Source organism: Tursiops truncatus, chromosome 2, assembly GCF_011762595.2.
Source record: "Tursiops truncatus isolate mTurTru1 chromosome 2, mTurTru1.mat.Y, whole genome shotgun sequence".
Classification (NCBI taxonomy): Eukaryota; Metazoa; Chordata; class Mammalia; order Artiodactyla; family Delphinidae; genus Tursiops; species Tursiops truncatus.
Genome location: NC_047035.1, coordinates 28,616,475 through 28,644,333, shown reverse-complemented (window position 1 = coordinate 28,644,333; position 27,859 = coordinate 28,616,475). Strand labels below are relative to the sequence as shown.

The following is a 27,859-nucleotide window of genomic DNA, read 5'->3' as shown; positions in this document are numbered from 1 at the left end:
CAGGGCCACTGGATAAGAACAATTATTTGCTTTTTTTTTTTTCTTAATTTATCTATTTTTGGCTGTGTTGGTTCTTCGTTGCTGCGTGCGGGCTTTCCATAGTTGTGGTGAGCGGGGGCTACTCTCCGTTGCAGTGCGTGGGCTTCTCATTGAGGTGGCCTCTCTTGTTGCCGAGCACGGGCTCTAGGTGCCCGGGCTTCAGTAGCTGTGGCACATGGGCTCAGTAGTGTGGCTCGCGGGCTCTAGAGCGCAGGCTAAGTAGTTGTGGCGCACAGGCTTAGTTGCTCCACGGCATGCGGGATCTTTCTGGACTAGGGCTTGAACCTGTGTGCCCTACATTGGCAGGCGGATTCTTAACCACTGCGCCACCAGGGAAGCCCTATTTGCGTTTTTGATGAACTCTTTCAAGGAAGCCTCTGTGGCTATTTTCCATATATTCTGGTGCTCAGTGTTTCATTACCACTGATAAAACTTTTTCAATTTTTTTTTAAAGAAAGGAAGAAAGAAATGTGGAAAGAAGAAAAGGTTTTCACCGTTTCTCCAAAGTCTCTTGTATTCTTATATTTTTCTTTGCCACTTAATGCTTTTAACTCCTGGTAAAGACAGGAAACCAACCTTCTGAGAGGCTTTCTGCTGGCCAAAGCACATTAGGTCACTTTAAGGTCACTGGGGGTGGCAGCCTCACGGGCTCACCTTCAATGGTTTCCACTGACTCTTACCTTCCCTTGCTTTCCTTTCAAAATCTTCAACTTTTAAAACACCCCCCTTTTCATAATCTGAAATGAAACAGAACAGTAGTTGATGTCAAAAAGCCTTCCAGGAAACATAAGGAAATTTATCCTAGGAAATTATCCTATTTATAATAATGAAAAACTAAAAATAAAATTTCCAACATTAAAGAATGGGATAAGCAAACATGACATATCCCTACAATATAATCTATACAGTTTATTTACTTATAATCTATTTTATGTTATGTGTGTGTGCATATATATATATATATATTTTTTTTTTTTTGTGGTACACAGGCCTCTCACTGTTGTGGCCTCTCCCGCTGCGGAGCACAGGCTCCGGACGTGCAGGCTCAGCAGCCATGGCTCACAGGCCCAGCCGCTTCGCGGCATGTGGGATCCTCCCGGACCGGGGCACGAACCCGCGCCCCCTGCATCGGCAGGCGGACTCTCAACCACTGCGCCACCAGGGAAGCCCTGTTATGTATATTTAACTATAGCTAAAAAATAGGCCCATTAAAAAGGGGCCATTAAACACGTCAGAAAATAAGAAATTAATTCGTATCTCAGGCCATGACAGATCACATATATACATTCTCACAGCTAAACAAAATGTGTTACTATTATAAGGAAAAATGTTATAAAGGGGAAAGAGGAAACTTTTGGGAGTGAATATGTTCATTGACTTGAATTTGGTAATGGTTTCATGGGTGTATACATATGTCAAAACTTACCAAATTGTACACTTCAAATATGTGCATTTTATTTTATGTCAATTATACCTCCATAAAAATACTTAAAGAAAAAAAAGACTTCATGTGTATTTGTTTAGGCCATCTTCTAGCCCCAAAAGATTCGAAATCATATTCACTCTTCCACTTGGGTGACTTGGGAGAAAAGTACGGTGACCACCTTAACAAGGCACTGCAAATACTCCTTTTGTCCCTTTCCCTTCCCCACCACAGCCCTGCCCAGTCTCCCCCCTGCACTGACACCTGGAGTGAACTTACCAATCATGTCTGTGTCAACAGCTCGGTCATAATAGTAAGAGAAAGCGTAGAAGGAGCTTCTCTGGACCTCATCTGGCTGATGAAGTTTTCCTTGGACCACCCTCAGCACTTCAGCATAGCAGGGCTCAAAGCCCGCCTCCCCTGATAGGGCAAAAGGTGCACAGGGGCAAGGTGAGAAAGTGAGAGGCAAGCTGCTGAAGCCAGTGGAACAGCAGGAGGATCAAGGCGAGCTGAGGCTCAGGACAAAGGGCTTACAGACAAAGATGAACAAACTTTTGCAGCCTCATCCCTCTGGAGAACCAGTACTTACTTCTCCACGGCAGGTCCCCTCCCTAACCTGTGTTCACCAAAAAAGCCACAGCCGACCTCGAGCTGCCCCTTAGCATTATGTTTCATGGCATTTATGAGAAGTATGCAGAGGCTCACCTGCTTCCTTCACGGGAAAAATCAAGTTTTTTCCTCGAGTTTAAGGTCTATGCCTTTTATAATACCTAAGATCAATTATTCTTCTTATCGTCTCAATTCTATAACTGAAATAGCTAAACATTAATTGGATCTGAAACAGTTTCACCCTGCTGAGGGCAGAGACCCTCAATACATTAGACCCAGGGTAAGAAGAGGTTTCTAATGGATCCACAACACCTGGGCAGGGAAAGAGCTGAACACAGAGTGACAGCTGCCTTGTTCACTGTCACTTCACACTACTCCTTGAAGGCACATCAGCATCTATTTGGAACTAGTTCCTGCAAAAGACAAGCTTCTCCTAGCTCTGGAAAAAGTTTCCCATGGAACTTTTGCAGACTTCTACTGTAAAAGTAATTTCAACCAGTGAAAAAATATCACCTGCCTTCTTGGTTGCCACCATACTGGTATTTCACACCCCCAAAGATCCACTCTGCTTCCAACCATCTTGGTAGACAGGCACTTCGGAAAGTGTGTCCATCAATTCCTGAAAGAAACCAGACCACAAAGAGGCAAGGGTGTGAGAGAGAAAGAGAGAGGAAGGAAAGCAAGAAGTCAGTAAGGTTGAAAGGAATTATCAAGGTGGCTGGGCCTTAAAATCATATGAAATTAGTTCCACGACTGCATACTACGATGGGAATTCTTAACTCAGGGTTCATAGATGGGCTTTGTGGGGTTGGTGAACCCCCTGAAACTACAGGCAAACTTTCATGCTTATGTCCATTTGGCAGAGGGGTTGATGGCTTTCATCACATCTCAAATCTAAAACCTACAATGGAATAAGTTCCCTCCTTTCTAAAAAAGGGAAAAAATACGGTTCTACTTTTCTCATTGATTGTTGTGAGGCTTAAATAAAATACACTTGAAAATGTAAACTCTGAAATGCTATATACTCATCACAATAATAGCTTACTGTGAACCACACACCATAAAAATGAAAATAAATGCAACACCTCTTTTAAGGTGAGGAAACGGGCACAAAAAGTTTAGCTACCTGGCCCGAAATTACAAGACTGGGACTGACCCTAGTTCTGCCTGACCCCAAAAGCTGAGCTCTTTACCTCTCTACTGCCTACGAAGAAAGGAATGGAGTTGTTCAGTTATTCCACCTTGTAAGTGGACTGCTGCTACCTGCACCTCCCACGTAAAACTAAGGGCTTGAGCTCCTGCCAAGTTTAACCCTTGAGTCTTGAATTTCTGCAGACACTTCAGCCCCCTGGCCACAGACCGTTCCCCCCCTATACCAAGAGACTTCATGCTGGAAATGGCTAATAATAGATACCCAAACATCTGACCTCATAAAGTAGAAAAGGAATTTGCCATTATGATGTCTATTATACAACACAGGTCTCTTACTTCAGCATAACCCTTTCTGCCATAGAATCACTGCCAAGGTAGGGAAAAGGTAAGCTGAGTACTGGTGTCACTCTCACCATACCCCAACCAGCACACCCAGACGAACCTTCTGTCTCCAGGGCTCCCAGAGCTGTTAGTCTTGCAGCTTTCAATCCAAATCCCAAGTAACTGTAAAATACAGGATTGACTAATTTCATGTGACCCTGAATTCTCTAGCCTAAAGCTCCCTCTTCCAAAAGTAACATGGTTTCTCTGTCTCACTCTGGAGGGAAGAAAACCTTGTTCTCTGTGCTCTATTCATCTCGTGTGGACAACAAGCAGTAATTCTTGCACAGTTCAGATCACGGCCTTGCAGGAAGAACTTCCCACAGCTATGCTTTAAAGGCCAGAGGCAGTGACACTTCCTAGGGTCCCACCCTGGGAACCATCCCCAGAAGAGATCTCATTATCTTAGCTCCCAGCCCAACTGTGATCAAATTCTAGGCTGGATTTTGAACATCTGAAGGTCAGCTTAAAAGCAGCTGACACAGAGCTTTGGCTCAACCTTCTCTGAGTGTCCTCTTTCTGGAGAAAACTGGATTCATATTACTTTCACTCTTATATTACTTATCTTTTACTCTTTTACATTATTTTTTAAAATCTTACATTACTTTTTACTTTATTACTATTGTATGTTTTTGAGGACAAGAATGGAGAAAACTCTTGGGTCTCTTGGGCTTTGGTAAGTAGCTTAGGTTTCAGTTAACAGGCCTTCAGGGACTGGCAAAGACTTTGTAAGGCTGGTCAGATGCAATAATAGATGTGAAAATGTTTTGAAAAGTTAGGTGAATCATACAATGTGAAATATTATTATTCCTCCACGTCCCCCTCTTCACCTATGTGTATAGAGCTTATAAGTGCTGTTAAACATCTCAAAGGAAGTGAGGTAGCCTCTAGGGGTTTGTTCCAGCGTTTTCTGCAAAACAGAAAAAGCAAAAAGACTATTCACGATCCCCAATTACCTGAAGATGTTATCACCACCACCCCTATCCCTCCCCCCCAAAAAATAAGAGAAGATTAAACAACTAATCTCACAAGGCTTGAGGAATCAAAGGGACTGAACAGTGAGGGGAAGTTCGGTCAGTCATTAATTGACTTGACTCAGCCTGTTCGTGGGGGAGTTGCTGTCTGAAATGGGGCACCACTTCCTTAGCACCATGATATGCCTGCCAAGTGGGCTGGTAACCATACGTTCATACGTATCTGACTCACCTCAAACTGCGGCAGGAACGTGATTTGGGTGGAGGCACCCCCCAGGTCCAGAGTCCCCACAGTCTCCTGGCTGTGGCCATGCAGCTGACCTGTGAATGAGAGCCAGCTCTGAACATCTTCTGTTTCCTGGACAGCCCAACACTCCTCTGTCTGCAATTTCTCTCCTGCTCTTGTCATATACTGGAGGAATTCTGTAAATACTCTACTGCTTCCCAGCCCCAAAGGCTGCCCACAAATGCTAACCTAGAAGGACTCTTGCTGCAGCTGAGGCCTTGAAGGCAGGTAATAGACGCTAACTTTCTGTCTTTCCTCCCCACCCTCCTTCTTATTAAACAAAAGAAAGAACCTGGAGTGAACTCAGAAAAAAGTGAACAAAGAAAAAAAAGGTATTTTTGCTCCCTGACCATGTGTGAAACCCAGTTAAGGTCTTCGATAAACTTGAGAATATATTACCTGTCAGAAAATTCACAGTAACCCAAGCTAATATGCCTAAAAAAGGAGAGAAAGACAAAGATTATATCCAGAGCATTTTTTACCCCCGTTCCCTAGCCCCATCTTTGCTCTTTTTCTCTCTAAATTTCATGTCTAAAGCATACATTTCCCTCTCCCCATCTTTCCATTTCCTGCTATCCCCTTCCTCCTTGCTTATTTGTTCTCCTTATTATTCTCCTTACTTAGTTCCTTTTTTCTTCAGCACCCCCATCCCTGTTCCCAGTTCCTTTAATCAGATCTTTTATTAACCCTGGCCCTCTCCCCCTAGAACATACATCAATACCTCTCTCACCTTCATAGGATCCATCCATGATGCTAACACTGTCATCTGGTACCAGGAAAGGTGACTTCCTGAAGATCTCTTTTACCTAGAAAAAAAAGAAAGAAATCTGGATTCCCTAAGGCAATAGATTTCCGCATTTTGACTGTATCCTATAATGCTTAGAAAACTACACTCTTCATTTTCCCTAGATAAAATTTTAGCAGAACTCACTCCTTTTCCCCAAGAAATTAGAGAAGGAACTAGGCAAGAAATTATTGGTTTCTTGTAAAAAACAAAAACTACCTCAAAGAGCAGAGCCTGGGCTTTCTTTTCTGGCAGTAAGCGCAGTCCCGCTGTTGCCCTCAGGACCACTGGCGTTCTCTTCCAGTGACTTCGAGGGATTGAGTCTTTGGCCACCTCTAAGAGTTCTTGAACAGTCTCAGCACCCTTGAAAAGAGATGATTCACGTATCCAGTGAACAGTTCATTTAGTGGAGCTTGTCTATTCCCTCAGCGTGCTCTGGGAGAGTACCAGGAATGAGGTGGCAGAGGGCTCCAACCCTTCTCTGCTCCATAGAGCAGAAACCTAAAGAAGCGGGCTTCCTTGAAGAAGGAGAAGCCATTTCATTTTGATTAAGTTATAATAAAAATGATTCTTGGGCTTCCCTGGTGGCGCAGTGGTTGAGAGTCCGCCTGCCAATGCAGGGGACACGGGTTCGTGCCCCGGTCCAGGAAGATCCCACATGCCGTGGAGCGGCGGGGCCCGTGAGCCATGGCCGCTGAGCCTGCATGTCCGGAGCCTGTGCTCCGCAACAGGAGAGGCCACAACAGTGAGAGGCCAGCGTACCGCAAAAAAAAAAAAAAAAAAAAGATTCTTTTACAGTGTGGTCATTTTAATTGTTATTTTATCTCAAATAAAAATTAGCTTCACAGGGGAGTTCCCTGGTGGTCTAGTGGTTAGGGTTCGGTGCTCTTACTGCTGTGGCCCAGTTTCGATCCCCTGTTGGGGAACTGAGATCTCATAAGCAGTGTGGCACAGCCAAAAAAAAAAAGCAAAGCAAAGAAATATGGTATCTAATATTAAAGAATTTCATATTCATTCACTAATAACATATTTTAAAAAATTAGCTTCAGGCCAGAAAGTTGGTATGGTGAAGGAAACAAGGTTTGGAGTTAGAAGACTTGCTCGCTAGCCCTGGGGCCTAACATAGGTCACTTGGCGCTCCTGGGGCTTGGTCTCCTCAGCTGTGAGATGGAGATACCATCATACAAAACTGTTGTATGCGTTAGATGTGGCAGACTGCGTGGAGCTGCCACAAAAATGCCAGCTGCAGCTGTTATTATGCTACCCCTTTTATGACTTCTACAAGGACAGAACACATCAGGTTCAGTTTTGCATTACCAGCACCTACCTGCATGGCACACAGCAGATGTTCAAATTATGATATGTTAAAAACCATTATTTTAAAGCCATTGTTTCTCTGAGTAAACATCTGTTCTGACAACACACTGCCTCTTAATCATTATAATTATTAGCAACCACAACACAATTTTACTCTCCAAATGTCAAATCAGTTTCTAATAATGTGGTTGCTTTCAACAGCTCCTAATTTTCTAGCACATTTGCCATTTCATAACAGCAAGCTAAGAAAATAAACATCCTCTCGGTTGTTCAAGTTCAAGCCATTTTTAACATCAGGTGTTCCTTTAGTTAATGATTACACTTGTGACACTGAACAACACCTTTATATATGCTACCAAAGTTCAACATTCTGCCTTATTCTAGTTTATATCATCGTGGCCTCTGACAGGGGGTGCTGTATGTTGTGAGAGCTCAAATGTGAAATACAGTTATGACAGAACTCTACATTCATCTTCTATTACTGAAAATTTTTGTTGTCGTGGGTTTTGCCCAATTTCTAGAATATAAGCATGGTTCTGTGCTGTATAAGGGCACTCTGAAGTGGAGTTCACTGGATCTATAGTCCCTTAATTGCCGTGTGTATACCTCCTACCTTATAGAACTTCACAAGCATTTTCTGCATCTACATTAATTGATGCAGTTGATGGCTTCAAATCAAAATCTTAAACAGTAAATACAAAGAGCGCGGCTTCTTTTTCTTTTTTTTTTTAACATCTTTATTGGAGTATAATTGCTTTACAGTGGTGTGTTAGCTTCTGCTTCATAACAAAGTGAATCAGCTATACGTATACATATATCCCCATATCTCCTCCCTCTTGTGTCTCCCTCCCACCCTCCCTATCCCCTGCCTCTAGGTGGTCACAAAGCACCAAGCTGATCTCCCTGTGCTATGTGACTGCTTCCCACTAGCTTTCTATTTGACATTTGGTAGTTCTTGAAAGACAGTGTTATCCCTGCATGGCCACAATCTATTTTCACACCTCCTTCTACCTAAGCCCTGGTGAGCCTGGGGTGTACAATTACTGTTATCCAGGAGATTAGCTAGGACAGAAAACTGATCTCACACATGACCTCAATATCAGTAGTGGACAGCATGAGATATTTAACAGCAGTGGTGTGGTCAAGTTATCAAGGCATTTGAGAATCGAAACATCTAATTGTAAAAAACTCACCTGCTTAGGTTGATCTACAAAAGCAGAAAGTCCTGGATTCACAGAATCAAAAATTTCCCCTTCCAGAATCGGAAGCTGTCCTATGTTGTCCATGGAGCAAAACAGAAGAGAGATGGCTGATTATCAAAAGTTAGGCTGTCTCTGGACTTCCCTGGTGGCGCAGTGGTTAAGAACCCACCTGCCAATGCAGGGGACACGGATTTGAGCCCTGGTCCAGGAAGATCCCACATGCCATGGAGCAACTAAGCCCGTGCGCCACATCTACTGAGCCTGCGCTCTACAGCCCGTGAGCCACAACTACTGAGCCCGTGCACCACAACTACTGAAGCCCGTGCACCTACAGCCTGTGCTCTGCAACAAAAGAAGCCACCGCGATGAGAAGCCCACGCACCGCAACGAAGAGTAGCCCCAGCTCGCTGCAACTAGAGAAAGCCCACGCACAGCAACAAAGACCCAAGGCAACCAAAAATAAATTAAAAAAAAAAAAAAAAAAGTTAGGCTGTTTCTGATTCTGGGCTCTGTATCATATTAACCTGCTACTTCCCCCAGATATTCCAAGTCATCCCACCTGTGAGGAATGGCTTGCAGGAGTATTGGGTAGGGGGATAGAGGATGAAAAGTAATCACTGAGGGTCCCTCTGCCATTTCTCTGGTGGACACCTAGCTTCTACTCCTTTCCCTAGACTCTGTGTGTAACTTGAGGATAGAACACTGAATATTTAGAAAATGTTAATCTTCAGGGTCCCCCCATCCCCTTGTCCAAGGATGGTAGTGATCTTTCTCTCAAGACCACTCTCAATATTCTGGACTCTGGAGTAATAGTCACCTTTAGAGAAAAGGAAAGACACATTACAGCTATACTTCTTGGACACATGGGTTTCAGACTACAGGCAGTCCAGATCTCTCTTAATTTCACACGAATTAAACCATATGTGTTCAGTTATAGTCCAAAGTGTTCTCTGAAGAAAGACATTCAGTCGCTGTAAGATTCTGTAACTGACATCACACACTCTCAGCACATTTATTTCTGGGAGGAGTTGCTAAAGTATGGATTTGTCGACTCTGGTGAGGGTACCAGTTGCACGTACCTGGTAATTTCTGCACAAAGGTGTAAACATGAATTCGAGTTCCAGTGCTCCCTGCATCAAACATAATTCCATACAAGGTGCTGGCACTGACATTGATGGGGCACATGGAAGACGGGAAGACACCCTCAAACCAAGTCTGTTGGTCTCTGTGGAAGACAGTGCTGCAAACACAGGACACTACCAGCATGAAAAAGGCTGCCCCCTGGGAAATGGCCATTCTCTTCCAAGATGTAGTGAGTCTTTTGTTACAGACGCAGTGCTGCTAACACACCTGCAGTGGCTTATAGGACAAAGACACGCAAGGTTAGACCAACTGGCCTCTTTGTTTACACTTGTAAAAGAAGAAACATCCGTTATAGAAATCCCACCCCTTTCCCTAAGCTGCTCCTTCTCTATTCCTAATAACCAGCACAACAAGCTAGACCAGGGTGACATAGGTTCTTAGCACCTTTTCTGAAGGGTATCTGGTTGCAAAGGGACATTGGGATTTGACATATATTTTCCCATGCTCTGCTTTTAATTGTAGGGTGGATCTCACATACTCAAAGGCTCTCTCTGCCACCCTGCTCCTAATGTTGAATCTAATTTTTTTCTTTCCATTTTGACAATTTTGTCTTTAGACCATATACTAACACTTCCTCTCTCTTTCCCTCTCTTTCTTCTTCTTCTTCTTTTTTTTTTTTTGCCGTACTGCGTGGCTTGCGGGATCTTAGTTCCCTGACCAGGGATCAAACTGGTGCCCCCTGCAGTGGAAGTGTGGAGTCCTAACCACTGGACCGCCAGGGAAGTCCCTCTTTCTTCTTTTTGACTGATAAACAGAAGCTTCAATTTCTGAATTAAAAAGTTATAAAAAAGTTACAAAGTCCCTGGTATGGGGTGTTCACAGCCTTTAAAAATCAGGCCACCTGTGACAACAATATGGCCAGTGGCTTGCACATTCAACCACATTTTAAGGAAATAAATCAACTTAATTCAAAAACACTTAACTAGACCATTATGGTTTTTAAAACATCCTTCACAGGTTAGGCCATGTTATCTCCATAAGAACTTAGAGCAGGTGGGCAAATTAAGACAGAAAGGCTCAATGACTTGATGAAAGTCATAAAGCAGGTCAGTGGTGAGTTATGGCAAGTTACTGCCTGTATTTCTTAACATGTCCTTAGCAAGACAAAAAACTTATAAGTGTTCAGCACTGTTTGTTCTGGATTTGTGTATCATGGTAGGCTGGGTACAAATGATGCAGAAAACCTAGAATGAGATACATGGAAAAATGTCTCCTGCATAGGCTGTATTTTCTCCTGGTATTAATGAAGAATGCCGTATCTATTCTCTAAGATTTAAGGCTTCCTTAATTGCCCTTTATGTACTTTGCTCAAAACAGTTTTGGGTCTTCTGATCCAGCTTTCACCTCTGAACTTCTCCTTGTGTGAGTCATAGCTACTAGTTAAACAAGATCTAACTCCAAAGTCCCCATTCCCAGTCCGCAAATCTCTAACAGAATACTTGGTATATTTGGAGTACAGATTGAGGATCCTTAATAATTCTCAGGTTTGTTGATCTCCCAGGGTTCATTTTATCAAAATGCCTCCCTTCCCAGGTGACATATCATATAAAATAAAGCTAATTAAAGTTAATTGCATTTGGAATGTAAAACTATTTAAAATAACTAGAGTTGTTCTGAAGTACCTCAAAGGCAGAGTTAGAATTATCAGTTTGAGCACTCTTCAAGGCTGAACTTCTGTCGTTAAGAATGAGAGCTACTGGCTAAGGAAAGGAAAACTTAGAATCTCAAACAAAGGAAGCTGATCTCAGGAAATCAACCACTGCAACGGGGCAGCTGCTTGGCCAGATTTGTACTCACATCTTAAATCACTCCCTTTGGTGGATTCTTCTTTTACAGCAACTAGGCTGGTCATGTGGATCAATCTAAAGAACTGAAAAAAACAACCTTTCAGATTCTGAGTATTAACAGATCACTGCCTTGTCCAAAGCTCAAACCACATTTGGACATTCCACATTCCACATTCTCATTCTCAGGAAGTGTATTTAGGGCCTCTCCAGTCACCAGCCTGCTTCCATCACTATGACTGATGCCACAGCAACTTCTTCAGGGCTCACTCATATTTTCTCTATTATTGTGGTTTCTGAAAAGAAACTGCTCCAGCTACTGTTTCCATTAAGCAAACATTTGTTTTCTTCCAAAAGAAATTTCAAGGAGAAAAAAAAATGCATAATAGGTATCTGTTTTCATGAAGTGAAAACTGCAGTCCTACCAGGTGTTCAGTGTAAACTAAACAGATTTTAGAAAAAGCAAAGGATGAACACATAAAACGCACCTTCTGCTCTCAACCCTTACCTTCTAACACCACTTCCAATCTCATTTTTAAGATTAGCTACTTTAAGGATGGTATTAGAAAGGCTTACAACTTAGAGCACATATAATGGTGCACTATTTTACATGACACAGCCTACAAGGCTTGCTCAAATGTCCCCTTCTCAGAGAGTCCTTCCTTGTCTACTATATTTAACATCGCAACCCACCTGGTCACATGTACGTCTTCTACCTTCCTTCCCTGTTTATTTTTCTCCACAGCACTTCTCACCCTCTAATACACTACATAATTTAATACTGGCACATAGTACGTGTTGAATATATATCCTGAAGGGATGAACAGTGATCCAGTGACTCATCCATTTAATAAGAATATAATAGCTGACTTCTTTCCAAAAGGAGATTAACTACCCATCCATGGGAAGATCATGATTCCAAACTTCAAAGGATGGATTGTTTCTCCCAATGTGTTAATTATTTACAAAGTTTTATACGCTACTCAAAATAATGTACATAGACTGGAGAGTATATATCAGTATATTTAAATCGACTCCTTTCAGAATTGGTCTTCTCAATCTCTCTGGCTATCTCCTTATTCACCCCCAACAAAGCCCTCTCTTCAGTTCTTTTGAGACTTTGGTGCCAGCTAGGGTTTGTCACTATGCCCATCTCCTTCTAAGGTCTTTTCAGTGCATCTTTGTCTCTGTAGTAAACACCAGTCCTTCCTCCTCAGCCTCCCCAGAGCATCACACTCTGGATTCCCTTCTTCCATGTCACCCAGAGCTTGAGTCCACAATCCCACAGGACGCGGGCCCCACCTGTGTGCTCACCTGCTCGTGCCTGCCCGATCTCTGTGAATCCTTGCTTTCACTGTTGGTTGCCTTTTGCTCTTTGCTCCTATTTCAGCCTTTCTGAATCAAGCTAGCTTCGTGAATCACATTCACCTTTGTGCTAGTTTGCAACTAACACATGGCATTCTGCTAACTCACTCCCTTCTGTATCCTTCATTCCTCCCTTATCTACCTTTTTTCTGAGTATATATACATGATTGTCTGGTTCATCTACTTTTATAATAGTTAAGTGCCAACTGGCAGAATTACTGCCTATAGGGCTGAAGTTGCTGAGGAACTGAATTCTGTGTGGTTTCTACACAGGAGATTATAATTAATGTTTTTACAACATTATTTAATAATGCTATGTTTACAATTAAAAATATGTAACCATGTAAGAATATTATTGATTCATGTTTTTACAACATTAGCCCAATAGTAGAGAAGTGAACAGTCCTCCTCAATAGCTTCCATCCTTGAGATGAACTTAGAAGGCTGGCATTGAACTGTCTAATAAATAAGCATCACTGAGTTTCTAATATATACCAGACACTGTGCTAGCTTCTAGATACAAAAGAGAATTCAAATATAGGCCCAGCTCTTGAGATCTCAGCTTACTAGAAGGAACAGACAAACCAACAGCTATAATGTACTGTGGCAAGTTCTCTGACAGAACTATGCACAGGGTGTGACAGCAATGGACATAAGGGACAAGTAACTCATCTTAGAAGGAGAAGGATGGAGGTGGAAGGGAGTGGGAGGCTTTTTAAGGGACAAGAGGCATAACCTGAGTCCTGAATCAGAGACAGGAATTATCCGGGGGAAGTGACACAGGAGAACCTTGAGAACTTCATATATTAAGAGTTCAGTATGGCTGGAATGTAGAGGTGTACCAGAATAAAGAGGACAGGTGTGAGAAACCACTGTTCTGGAGGCATCAAATCAGATTTCCAAATGAGTGGGCTTGTTTCCCTTATACAGTTCCATGTCAGGTGACACCTGACAGTTATTTATGGCTTTCTATTCCCTCCTTAAGCAAATATCTATATTGACTGACCTGAATAAAATGGCAGTATTTCCCAACAGTGTAAAATAATGGAATGAGAGAGGTGACTAGAAAGGTCTACCAAACGTCTGAAAACACTGAAATGTAGAAGCTCCCACAGCCAATTCTTCTGAGTTCCACAGCATAGCTGGCTTCAACAAAGTTACAAATTAAACATAAAGCAAGTTTAAAGTGTAACTAGAATGAAATTTTTAAACAATAAGCTGAACCATGGGAATGGATTAGCCAAAACACCCAGAGCATAAGTTAGCCAAGCAAAGTAAAACCAAGGTGGGTCTAAGAAGGTAAGTCTGAGACAGATTTCAGCACGGTAAACAATGCCTCATTTGAGGATGTAACTTAGGACTTCATACCCGATACCAAGGGCCAGAGCCCTGGAACACTTTGCTATTTGAAGGATGTATAGGTGAAGGTACATAATATCTTTTGTATTTCTAAAGCCAAGTACTGAGCGGGGAACATGTCAGACATTAGGAAATACGTCCTAAATGGACTTGGTACAGTTGGGCTAATGGTATCTGCAGACAGGAGCGCTGGGGCAGGCAGCACCCTCTTTCCCAGTGTCTTACTATGGCTATGTATCACATCCACAATTCCCGTTTCCCCTCCAAAGCAGCCTATAGGAGTGCTGCTCAAGGAAGTATATTTATTCACATATTCATTCGTTCATTTAGCCATTCCAGAAATTATCAGTTGCCTAGTGCTACTTATAAGTATGGCAGGCAAAGATGAATCATCTTAGACCTGCCCTTTAAGAGACTACTGTAGGGCTTCCCTGGTGGTGCAGTGGTTAAGAATCCACCTGCCAATGCAGGGGACCTGCTGCGGAGCAACTAAGCCCATGTGCCACAACTACTGAGCCTGTGCTCTAGAGCCCGTGAGCCACAATGACTGAAGCCCGTGCGCCTAGAGCCCGTGCTCCGCAACAAGAGAAGCCACCGCAATGAGAAGCCTGCATACTGCAGCGAAGAGTAGCCCCCGCTCGTCGCAACTAAAGAAAGCCTGCGTGCAGCAACGAAGACCCAATGCAGCCAAAAATAAATAAATAAATTTTTTTTAAAAAGAGAGACTACAGTAAACAGGAAAAAAATACATGTCCATTTAATTACCTTTGTAAAGTTAAAATGTGACAAGTACCACAGTTCCATGCTCTGAGATTTCAAAGCAGGGAGAGATTACTTCCAGCTGGGATGATCAGAGAAGGCCTTGTGAAAGCGGTGGCATTTGAGGAGGATACTGAAGAGGGGAACTAGGGACAGGAGAGGAGCGCTTTTCAGGAAAAAGAAATAGTATGAATCAAGACACGGATACAGAAAGGGGATGGGGGAACCCCAAGGGATAGTAAACAGAGCAGTTTGACTAATTGTAGTAGAAAATAAAATTGTAAAGGCAAACTGAGGTCAGATAGTACAACACACCAAATACTCAGCTAAAGAATTTAGACTTTACTTTGCAGGCGATGGGAAGCCATTGAAAATTTTGAGCAAGGGAGTGTCACAAATATGAACCTGGCAGTTACATGTAAGAAGGATTAGGGTGGGGAGCCTTGGTAGGTTCCACTCACTTGTCTAATTCTACAAGTGTTTACTGGTGCCTACGAAGTACTAGGTGCCAGAGAATTAAAGGTGAATAAACAGACTTTTTAATTCAAGATGCTCAGAGTGTGGCAGAGGTGACAGATACATATACAAATAACCACATCTTTTAAAGTTAATAACAAAAATGCGAAAGGAGCCCAAAGCACAGATGACTAACTCTACCTAGAGGATAAGGAAAGGCATTGAGATGACATTTAAACTGATTATGAAAAATGAGCAGAAGTACCTACATAAATAATAGAGACATGCGGACAAAGAGCAGAGGGACTATGAAAAGATGAAAACAGATAGCAGGGAAACTATGGATAGTCTGACTTCATTTTTAAATTTCCTCAAGAATTTTCTGTCATATGGATTTGAGAAACAAAATGAAAACAAAAAAATAGAAGATCAGAGGGGAAGAGGTATAAGAAGGTTAGCATTTAATGCAGAGGAAAGACTGTGGCCAAAGGAAAACAATCTGAGGTGATAATAATAATAGCAGCTATTATTTATTGAGATCTTAGTATCTGCCAAGCACTATGTGAAGTATTTCACATGGATTATCTCATTTAATCTCACAATACCACCCTGTGAGGTAGTTCTATTATTAACATCCCCATTCTAGAAATAAGACAACTGAGGCTTAAGTAATTGAAGACCACACAGTAGATAAGTGAAAAGAGCCAGAAATCAAACCCAGATGGACTAATTCCAGAGCCCACAGTTTTAACTGCTAGGTCACAGGAAAGGTCAGCCAGTGTGGGACTAGGGAAAGGTAGCTATGGGGGTGGGGAAGACAGTGCAGAGCAGAGAAAGATGGTCAAAGACTGGCATCAGATGTGAAAGTCTTAACAGTAGCTTGATCTCTTTCCTGTGCATGACCAGGAGCTTTTGATCTGTTTCCTGCGGGTCTACCTTTATTACATTTCCAGAATCTGACCATTTCTGACCACTTCCACCACCACTGCCTTGGCCGGAGCCGCATCATCTGTCATATGATTTACTCTAATATTGTCCTAACAGATCTCTTTTACCCTGACTCCCCTAGAGTCTATCTTTAACAAGCAACTAAAGTCATCCTTTAAAATGTAAGTTAGAGCATGTCTCTCTTCTGCAAAGTCCAACAATGACTTCCCATTTCCCTCAGAGTAGCAAGGTCCAAACAATAGCCTTCACGGATCCACATGCTCTGCCTCCTACCCCATTACCTCTCTGACCTCATCTACTAACAGTTTTCACCTCACTCACCCCACCCACACTCTGTGCTTAAACGTCACATATGCTCCTGCCTTATGGCCTTTGCTCTAGCTGTCCCCACTGTCTGGAACAATCTTTTCCCATATAACCACTTGATGAATTCCTGTAACTCCTTCAAATCATTGTTCAGATGCCGCTTCCGTATAGGGGCCTATCTTTACTACTCTAAGCACTCTCCCTCACTCTCCCCTACCTCCATCTGCTTTCTCAATCCCCCTTACACTGGTCTACTTTTTTCCCTCCACACCACTTATCAATTCTAACATACTAGAGAGATTATTTACTATGCTTACTATCTGCGTTTCTCTGATAGAATATAAGCTCCTTGAGAGCAGAAATCTTTTTTTGTTTTGATGTAGCCCAAGCACCTAGAAGAGTGTCCATCCAGTAAGGTGCTCAATGAGAAGTGACAATAGGAATAAAGTGCAAAGTGACATAAAAAGGGAGAATACTTTCATAAATAGTTAAATTTTTAAGAGAGAATGATTAATGAATACCTATTCAATTTGCTTTAGGAGAAGCTATAATTTTCTTTTTCTGAACCTATTAGTTCTAGCTAAATTCAATCTCTCTAACCAAACACATTCAACTGTTAAAACTGTGATAAAGTGATTTTTCCAAAAAAAATCTAAAAGATAGTAAACACTGTTTACATTGTCCAAATTCTCTTCTACATATCAAACCAATAAATATTTTAGGATACTGTACCTTAGTTATCTATTGCTGCACAACAAATAACCCCCAAACTTAGTTGCTTAGAATGACAATAAACATTTATTATCTCATAGTTTCTAGTTCAGGAATTTGGGAGTGGCTTAATTTGACAGTTCTGGCTCAGGGTCTCTCATGATACTGTAGTCAAGACGCAGGCTGGGGCTGCAGTCATCTGAAGGCTTGGATAAGGCTGAGGACCCATCTCCAAGATGGCTCACTCAATGGTTGGCAAGCTGATCTTGGCTGTTGGAAAAAAGTCTCAGGTCCTTCCCACATGGACTCTGTAGAACCTTAAATGTCTTCACAATGTGCTGGCTGGCTTCCTCTAGAGTGGGCAATCCAAGAGAGAGCAATGCAGAAGCAGCAATGCTTTGTATGACCCTTCAGGTCATACACTATCATTTTCCCCATATTCCATTGGTCATACAGACCAATGCTGATGAAATGTGCAAGAGGACTACACAAGGGTACAAATATTAGGAGGTGAGGATCAATGGGGCCATCTTGGAGGCTGGCTACTGCCAGTTATACCCAGTATTTGTATAGTATTTTGTATTCAGCTTTTTCTTTCCAGTTTATATATATTCCTATTAACACAACTTACATACTTCTTGCTTTAGAAACTATATGTTATTCCAATGATATTAACTCTTTTTCATAAATTTATTTATGTTTTATTTTTGGCTGTGTTGGTTCTTCGTTGCTGTGTGTGGGCTTTCTCTAGTTGCGGCAAGCAGGGGCTACTCTTCGTTGTGGTGCACAGGCTTCTCATTACGGTGGCTTCTCTTTGTTGCAGAGCACAGGCTCTAGGCGTGCAGGCCTCAGTAGTTGTGGCTCACGGGTTCTAGAGCGCAGGCTCAGTAGTTGTGGCACACGGGCTTAGCTGCTCCGCGGCATGTGGGATCTTCCCAGACCAGGGCTCGAACCCGTGTTCCCTGCATTGGCAGGCGGATTCTTAACCACTGTGCCACCAGGGAAGTCCCTCCAATGATATTAACTCTTAAAAATTAAAAATGTCATAGACTTTTAACTCCTCTGAAAATATCATATCCCACCACTTGAAGCCATTCATTTTTTCTGTTACAGTCCCAATATTTTACTTAAGGAAAAGAATTAAAGTCAGAAAAACTACAATTCAAACAATGTCCTGCTTGTTTCTAAGAGTGAAAATGAGTTTAAATACTTCAAATAAAAGTCAGATAATTTTAGAAAAGAGTAGGAAGAAAAGAAGTGAGTCATTACAGATATCAGTTAATAACTGAATAATAAAAATTAAATACTAAATCAAGGAAGATACAGAATGAAAATATATTAACAGAATAGCAATTTTCTTCATGCTACATACAGAAGAAAAATTCGAATACGATGGTAGTATTAATAATTAATACTTAGGAATCTGCCTGCCAATGCAGGGGACACAGGTTCGAGCCCTGGTCCGGGAAGATCCCACATGCCACGGAGCAACTACGCCTGTGCGCCACAACTACTGAGCCTGCGCTCTAGAGCCTGCGAGCCACAACTACTGAGCCCGCGTGCCACAACTACTGCAGCCCGCATGCCTAGAGCCTGTGCTCCACAACGAAGAGAAGCCACCACAATGAGAAGCCTGCACACCACAACAAAGAGTAGCCCCCGCTTGCTGCAACTAGAGAAAGCCCGCGCACAGCAATGAAGATCCAAATCAGCCAATAAATAAATAAATAAAAATAATTAATACTTAGGTACTGAAGAGATATGTGGTAGAAAGGGATAAGACTGACAACTGGCACAGATCTGAAAACCACTGAAAAATTTTATAACAAGCATTTTTCAAATATTAACTAGATAAAAAAAGGTTTATTAAAAAAAAACAACTTTTATTAGATTGTTGCCAAGGAGCTATAATAAGACCTGTGAGCATGGAAACTACAGGGGAGAGATAGAACAGGAAAAAGAATTTCCCAATAATATGAGTTGTCTCATGTTGGTGGGGAGAGGAGAATTCTTGCCCCAAGGGCTCAGCCCAAATCTGATCACACTGTCCAAGTGGATTCACAAATCTCTTGAATGAGATTTCTTTCAAGGTTCCTTCAACACTAAGATCAAATACTCTCTCAATAAAGGAATTGGAATTGGTAGTTACCAACAAATATAAACAGATTACTTCTTTCAGTACTTTATTCCACTTTAATAAAATCATTAGACATATGTCAAGAAGGCCCACTCTGTACAATGAACCATCTGAGCCTTATACTGAAATGAGGTCAGGCAGTGCATGATTTCATTGTTCATTGTTTCAGGCCTGACTTAGCTGCAATAATCACCACATAGGGAAGCTGTTGCTACTGCTGCCTCACTTTCCTCACAAGTCACAAGGGCTTTTCTTCCCTATTCATTAAAAGTAGAAAGTCCTTTAGGTAAGAAGATACTATTAATCAGGAGAGGATTAATATTGCCCCAATGAGCAAATATAATGAAAATCTAAGGTGATAAACTATCTCTGCCTCCAAACCCATATCCACCATGGGAGGCACTTATTTGCAGAAGAGGAATTGCAAGGATCAGTGCCATGTGTCACTGTTTATACTGGAGTTTGTGGGAAGAGAAGTGAAAACATATTTTCCTTTTCTTGTTATCAACTGAAAAACAGCTACTCCTTCAAACATGTTGAATCAGTATGAAAAACTTGAGAAAGGCAAATATTACAATGATACCTCATGTATAAAGCAAGGAATAGGGGTGCCATATAAGTACATTTCCTCAAATGTGTCTTTTTTTAAAAACATTTATTTATTTATTTATTTAGGCTGCATCAGGTCTTAGCTGCGGCACGCAGGATCTTCATTGCTGCACGTGGGATCTTTTAGTTGAGGCATGCGGACTCTTAGTTGCGGCGTGTATGTGGGATCTAGTTCCCCGACCAGGGATCGAACCTGGGTTCCCTGCATTGGGAGCGCCGAGTCTTACCCACTGGATCACCAGGGAAGTCCCTCAAAGATGTCTTTACAATATTTCTTCTCTAAATACCATAACATTTTTATTTTAATAGTGTTTGGTAAACATGTTTCTAAAGTGACATTTTATTTATGGTTCAGAGTTACGATTATGATCATCAGCTATATTTTTCTGTAAACTTGGGATGCCTTCAGGGACTATAGGTCTGTAGGACTGTCTGCCCTTCTGCCAACTAATAGTTGCAGATTGCTATGCTTTTTGAGCTAGTTTTCCTTGACATCATACTATCTATTATCGCTGATCAGTGTTGTCATGTGCCTGACTCCTTCAATAAGCTGCCATCATCTAATTTTAAAATATCTTTTGTGGGATATGAACCAGAGAGCCATAATCATGAGACTTTTATGTCAACTTACACAAATGAGGGCCTCTCCAACATATAAGGGGTGTGGAATCTGTGACAGCTTTTACTGGCTCATTGATCCCTTTCCATTTACTATCAGCTCTCAGCTAGGAATAAGAAAGCATAAATCTGACCTATCGAAAAGTAGGGTATTACTTTATATAGGTTACTTACCAATATCTTCTTTTCCTTCTAGGCTTTCCGCTTTGTTTCCTTCAACTAATGTATCACTTTTTCAACCTATAGAAGATGGACATGGATACTCATAAGACCAAAGTTCTCTTTTTTTCTCTCTTGTCACTATGCCTATTTTTGATTCAATTATCTCTTTTTGCATTTGTTTTCAATCTATTCAGGCTCTGGAAAGCAGATCACCAAGTTAATCTCCTGACTTGTAGTCTAGTACTCTTGGGCTCTTTCTCCTCTTTCACAATTTCTTTTCAAACTACAACTGCAGCCATTCTAATAAAATCACTTGTTTACAAAAGCAGCAATAACAAGGGGAAGCAAGGCACACTCCCTCTGAAAGCTAGAATACATTACTGTGTAGATGTATGTGTGCACATGTACTGGGGGGCAGTGATTAAAGAGCTAATCCATAAACAAAGTACATAAGTTTATGCACTTTGTGAGGTCTTTTTTTGGCTGTGAAGAACTCAAATACCAGTTGTGTGTTCCACAATGTGCTCGAGAGTGGTACTATTACATAATGAGTATGTGGTTAAAAGGGCCTAAGCCAATCCCAGTCCTAGGTACATATCCACAAGATTAAAAACAGGGACTCAAATAGATATTTCTATACCAATGTTCGCTGCAGCATTATTCACAACAGTCAGACGTGGAAAAAGCCCAAGTGTCCATCAACAGATGCATAGATAAACAATATAGTATACACAAATACAATGGAATATTCTTTAGCTACAAAAAAGAAGTTCTGATACATGCTACAACACTGATGAACCTTGAAAATGTTATGCTAAGACACACACAAAAAGTATGATTCCACTTACATGAAATATCTAGAATAAGCAAATTCACAGAGACAGAAAGTAGAGTTTACCAGGGGTTGGGATGAGGGGAGAATGGAAGTTATTGCTTAACAGGTCCACAGTTTTTGTTTGGGGTGATGAAAAAGTTTTGCAAATAGATAGTAGTGATAGTTGTACAACACTGAGTATATAATTAATACCACTGAATTGTATACTTAGAATGGTTAAAATGACAATTTTTATGTTATATATATTTTACCACAGTTAAAAAATTTTTTTCTTTAAAAGCAGAGGGAACCAAGCACTGCAAACATAAGATCATAAGAGGAAAAACTTTGGCTACTATCTCAACAGAGCAACAGTTATGACAATGTTCATCCCTGAACTACCTCATGAGCCAATTATGACTTAAATTCTGAAGGGTGGTACTGATACTCAGAAAACGTCTTTGAGCATCTGAGTTTATAAAGTATCTTCTATTCTCCCAGAAACAGAAAGTTAAACTTACCAATGCAACATAAACCTGAAAATTATACATTTAAGAGAGGATGTGAACAATGTTATAAATTCTAACTATAGGGCCTCCAAAGCAAACATTTTCAAGAAAGGTCTTCTTACATTTTGTTTACAACTTCAATGCTTCTCCAGGTATTCCCTTGGTATTCTAGGATGGAATGAGTGGTATCTACCCCTAAGGATGCAATCTTGAAAACATTTCTATTAAATTTTCCTTTTAAAAACACTTATATTGTATACATGCTAATACACTGTACTCAAAACAAGAGACACCTCCAACTGGCATCTCCAAACATCTCCCTTCCTCCATGCCCCTGCCCCATACAGAGAGGGTTAAATGGATTCTCTAATTTCCTGTCTTTGTTAATGGCACCACAAACTTCCTAATTCACAACTCAAAATCTTCCTCATCTTTGAATTCTCCTCTCTCATGCCCAATCTCTTATCAAGGATTGATGATTTTTGCTTTGCAATATCTTTCCCATCTCCTTCTTCCCTCCTAGCTTCTTGCTGATATCTAAAGTCTGGCCTTTATTACTTCAGACTTGGACTGCTATAGCCTCTTAACTGGTCTTCCAGTCACCAATGTCTCTCTTCTCAAACCCATACACTACCGTCTTCCTAAATACTACTTTCATCGTTTTCTCACTAGACTGTAACCCATATCATGGCAGGGATTCATTCATCTCTGAGAACATTGCATAGCCAGGCATATGCAATGGTTAGTTAATTCATCAATGTCTGTTGAATGAATTAATGAATATATAAGTCACATCACTTTCCTTCTGAAAACTTTCATCAATTTCCCACTGTCCATAACAGAAGTTGCAAACTCAAATACTGGAACACATACTGGGGCCAGGCAGAAAATGTAAGTAAGTAAAGGTGTGTGTAATCAACAGGAAGTTGTGGGGACTGTGTAAACTGGAAAGCACATGTCCCATCTTGTCTCATCTAAAGGGTAAGTTGCTTGCTGTTCCCACAAATTGCTGCCATGATGAAATACAAGCTCAGTATTGCCAGGTCTTCTGATTTTTGAAAATAAGCTAAAAGCACAGATTTCTATGTAGAATCTGGTTTTTAAAATAGTGACAACTAATTCCATTAAAAAAACAAAAAACAAAAACAAAACTCAAAAAACCACCACGCAGGCCAAACAAAACATATCTATGGGCCAAATCCAGCTCTCAAGTTTCAAGTTGGTGACTCTGCTCTGTAGGATTAAAAGACAAACTTCTTGCCTAACATTCTAAGTCCCAGCCTACCTTAACCAAAGTTTTCTGCCCACTACTTTCATACAAAAACCCTCTGCTCTAAGCACACATCAGAGCCACCTGGAGGGCTTGTTAAAACATGGATTGCTGGGGGAATTCCCTGGTGGTCCAGTGGCTAAGACTCTGCACTCCCAATGCAGGGGGCCCAGGTTCAATCCCTGGTCAGGGAACTAGATCCCACATGCCGCCAAGTAAAGATTCTACACACCGCAATGAAGATCCCATGTGCTGCAACTAAGACCCGGCACAGCCAAATAAATAAATAAATATTTAAAAACAACCAAAAAACATAGATCGCTGGGCTTCACTGTCAGCATTTCCAATTCAATAGGTCTCAAGTTGGGACTGAGAATCTGCATTTCTAACAAGTTAGCAGATGATGCTGATACTACTGGTGCGTGGACCACACTTCGGGAACCGTTACTCTAGTTAAATTACTCCTTGTCTCAAGCACACGCTGATTTTGCTCATTTGTTCTACCTTCCCAGAAAGCCTTCCCTTTTACTTTCAGCCTACCTCCTCCTGTAAACTTCCTGATAGTCTTTCATGCCTACAAATTCCTGTAGCACGTAGGGTCCATATCATCTCCGCTTTATCCATCACTGCTTGGTGAATTTTATTGTTAACTGTTTGTGCATAGCTTCCAATGAGGAAGCTATGTGTATTGTATATTCTCAGAGGTCAATGTCCAGGTCAGCATGTTATACACCTGACTGTAAGCCACTTGAAGGCAGGGCCCTGCCTTGTCTCCCACTGTACCCCTCAAGCTATCAGAGCCTGGTATTCAGTTGGTACTGTACCTACTAAACATTTCTTAAATGAATGAACATTTGACAGATCCATGAAATGAAAAGTGCAGATAAGCAGGTTTGAAATTTGGGTATATGACTTTTTTTTTCTATATAATTTATTTATTATTTATTTGGCTGCATCAGGTCTTAGTTGCAGCACACAGGATCTTTGCTGCAGCGCAGGCTCTTCGTTGCAGCATGCGGGATTCTCTCTAGTCGCGGCACAGGGTCTCTAGAGCACGTGGGCTCAGTAGTTGTGGTGCATGGGCTTAGCTGCCTTGCAGCACGTGGGATCTTAGTTCCCTGACCAGGGATCGAACCCACATCCCCTGCATTGGAATGCAGATTCTTAACCACTGGACCACCAGGGAAGTTCCGGTATATAACTTTTCTTAAAGAACTGACTTTAAGGGGGGGGAAAGCGATGGGGGGTGGTGGGATGAATTGGGAGATTGGGATTGACATGTATACACTGATATGTATAAAATGGATGACTAATAAGAACCTGCTGTAGAAAAAAAATAAATTAAATAAAATTCAAAAAAAAACCCACCTGACTTTAAGTCCTGTGTAATGGTTTTGTCAGAAAGGACAACTAATAAAAATTGAATATTTTGCAAATAAATTGCCAATAGACAATAATCTGTGGTAACAGATTCTGTATATAAGTAAAACAGTGAATGTTAAACTGATTTGAAAATTTATAAGATTATATCCTTTATCTCCAGGATTCCTTATCCTCTGTAGGGATGTGAACTAGTCATTATATTGTTAGGGGAAACCACTGACTGAAACCGCCCACCCTGGCCAGGCACCACAGTAACCATTTGCATGAGTTATCTTGTGACAGGAGGTCCTGGTAAGGAATGTGGAACTAACAAGCCACCACAAACTGGAAGAATTCGGGAAAAGTCAAAAGAAGAGAGGAGACATGAGTCCATATGTCCTACCAACCTCCCAGAATCCTCCTCACTGGAATCCATCTTGGCTGAGTGATGCGTGTGCCACCAGGAAGGACGCTGAGTCAGAGTGATTGGCCAGAGACAACCCAGAAACTAACCCCATTACCATAAAACCTGAGACTGCGAGCCACGTGGCACAGCAGTTTTCTTGGGTTCCCTTACCCTCCTGCTCTCCACCCGGGTGCCCCTTCCAAATAAATCTCTTGCTTTGGCAGCACGTGTGTCTCCTCAGACAATTCATTTCTGAGTGTTAGACAAGAGCCCACTCTCGGGCCCTGGAAGGCGTCCCCCTTCCTGCAACAATATCACAAGATGATAGCTATTTAATAGAATTCTATATTTGTACCACATGTAATGAAAAAGTAGGATGAAAGTAACTCTCCATGATATTCAGAAATATTGATCAGTCTCCTTCAGATGACAATAAATGCATCCAAGATTCTAAAGGGTGTGTGAAAACAAAACCCAAAACTGTTCACCTGGTCTCTTCTACTTATAAAACAGCATCAGCTATCAGGCAACTTCAAGGATGATTTATGAGTAGAAACTCGGTCTCCAAGCTAAACCAGAATAAAGTCACAGATGACTTTAGAGAGTAAACCCAATTCTGGAACTACTGGAAGAAAAAATTAGAAATAATATGTATTTTGAGATATAATCCTAAGTTCTTATTTGGCTTTTTGAGCAACTCCGCACTTGATGGTATTACAGTCAATGGGACAAGAGAAAAGTTAACATCTTTTGGCAAAGACAGAAAATCCAATTCAGGAAAACAAAACAAAACCAACCCAGGAGCAAATGAAGTACATTTACAGCTTTAGAACTACCATACGACCCAGCAATCCCACTACTGGGCATATACCCTGAGAAACCATAATTCAAAAAGAGTCATGTACCAAAATGTTCATTGCAGCTCTATTTACAATAGCCAGGACATGGAAGCAACCTAAGTGTCCATCAACAGATGAATGAATAAAGAAGATATGGCACATATATACAATGGAATATTACTCAGCCATAAAAAGAAATGAAATTGAGTTATTTGTAGTGAGGTGGATGGACCTAGAGTCTGTCATACAGAGTGAAGTAAGTCAGAAAGAGAAAAACAAATACCGTATGCTAACACACATATATATGGAATCTAAAAAACAAACAAACAAACAAACAAACTAGTCTTGAAGAACCTAGGGGCAAGACGGGAATAAAGACACAGACCTACTAGAGAATGGACTTGAGGATATGGGGAGGGGGAAGGGTAAGCTGGGACAAAGTGAGAGAGTGGCATGGACATATATACACTACCAAACGTAAAATAGATAGCTAGTGAGAAGCGGCCGCATAGCACAGGGAGATCAGCTCGGTGGTTTGTGACCACCTAGAAGGGTGGGATAGGGAAGGTGGGAGGGAGGGAGATGCAAGAGGGAAGAGATATGGGGACATATGTATATGCATAACTGATTCACTTTGTTATAAAGCAGAAAGTAACACACCATTGTAAAGCAATTACACTCCAATAAGATGTTAAAAAAAAAAAAAAGATAGCAGAGGTGTAACCTCACATCCAGATACTTGCCCTACCTACCAGGACCATAATGATCTTGTCTGCATGAGGATTCAGCCGAGACACTCCACATTTCTATGCTGACCAGGAACCATGCAAACTGGGCAAAAAAAGAATTACAAAACCAAGTCAACAAAACACTAAATGCTTATCCCAAGTTTTAAACGCATTAGCATTCTAAACAATAAAACAAAGCATGGGACTTCCCTGGTGGCACAGGGGTTAAGAATCCGCCTGCCAATGCAGGGGACACGGGTTCGGGCCCTGGTCGGGGAAGATCCCACATGCTGCAGAGTAACTAAGCCCGTGCGCCACAACTACTGAGCCTGAGCTCGAGAGCCCATGCTCTGCAATGAGAAGCCACGACAGTGAGAAGCCCATGAACCACAAGGAAGAGTAGCCCCTGCTCGCCACAACTAGAGAAAACCCGCACACAGCAAGGAAGCCCTAACACAGCCAAAAATAAATAAATTAATTAAATAAAACAAAGCAAATTTATTCAGCGAAATAAACTTCATAGTAAAACTACCTACAAGAAAGTATGAAAGGAAATGCTACCAGATAAATTGCTACATAGCAACTTCCTACTCTACTATCTGTACCATCGGATGTTTTTTACAAACATATGACTGAATAATAACATCCAGTTCTTTGGCAGAGATGTGGAGGTTCAGAAGACTACAGATTCTAGACCTACATCTACCACAGTGTGAATCTGGGCATTTCTCTTAGTCGTATTCAAGTTACAACAGCTTTAACTACAAAATCAAACTTAAAGTCAATAAAAATATGCTGTGTAATAAAATAACTATAATGTACATGTAAGTAAAGTATTATGCATATATATTAAGAAATAATGTTGTTACAGTCAAATTTTCATGTTTATAAATGAGTCTACAGACAACAAAAATTTTGGACTTTCATATGCACAGTAACCAATTTTTTAGAATGAATTCCAAATGTCAAGCCTCTGACAGAAGATGCCCTACCCTCTCTTTCCGGCAAGTTATCAATAGGGTGCATGTTCAGAACCTTAGACACAAAATCAATAACTTTATAGCTTCTATATGAGAATAAACCCCTTCAATGTATAATTCCACCATGGGCTCATGGAAATGTGACATGCAAATAGAGGGGGGGAAAGCACCAGAAGAGGGTAAGCCACTATCATGCAAGCAAATGGTATGGCTAAAAAGATTTCCAGCGCTCATTAATATTAACACCAATCAGCATGTTCCCCCTAACCACTGAATTCAGAAACAGAAACGACGTAAGTGGAAAAAAAAAGGGGAGGGTTTGCATCAGAAACCTCTGGAAAGGGTGTAGGGATTAAGTTCTCCTTAGCGAAATGGAGGAAGATGTACAATGAAGTTTTTAAAGAAATTTAAAATTCAATTTGAAAGG

General features: G+C 41.2%; 1 protein-coding gene and 1 non-coding gene across 18 annotated transcripts in view; one reads left to right on the top strand and one right to left on the bottom strand.

Annotated features, from left to right (window-relative positions):
- The window catches only part of ENTPD5 (ectonucleoside triphosphate diphosphohydrolase 5 (inactive)), a 36,453-nt gene that overhangs the window by 7,591 nt on the left and 1,003 nt on the right, over window positions 1-27,859 (bottom strand). For 6 of the 17 annotated variants that reach the window (XR_012329908.1, XM_019921344.3, XM_019921334.3 and 3 more), the window contains exons 2-15: window positions 26,477-26,555; window positions 20,537-20,602; window positions 11,108-11,180; window positions 9,247-9,526; window positions 8,159-8,238; window positions 5,868-6,011; window positions 5,595-5,670; window positions 5,264-5,299; window positions 4,811-4,899; window positions 4,435-4,514; window positions 3,666-3,727; window positions 2,589-2,690; window positions 1,742-1,882; window positions 720-776 (exon numbers count right to left, since the gene is read on the bottom strand). Coding sequence is in view for 16 of the 17 variants with exons in the window: in XM_019921344.3 (XP_019776903.1) it covers window positions 720-776; window positions 1,742-1,882; window positions 2,589-2,690; window positions 3,666-3,727; window positions 4,435-4,514; window positions 4,811-4,899; window positions 5,264-5,299; window positions 5,595-5,670; window positions 5,868-6,011; window positions 8,159-8,238; window positions 9,247-9,463 (1,084 nt within the window). In the remaining variant the exon portion in view is untranslated. The other 11 variants (XM_073800281.1, XM_073800280.1, XM_073800279.1 and 8 more) reach the window with 8 other exon arrangements.
- Window positions 23,239-23,311, top strand: TRNAG-CCC (transfer RNA glycine (anticodon CCC)). The gene has a single exon. It is a non-coding gene; the product is annotated as a tRNA-Gly (tRNA).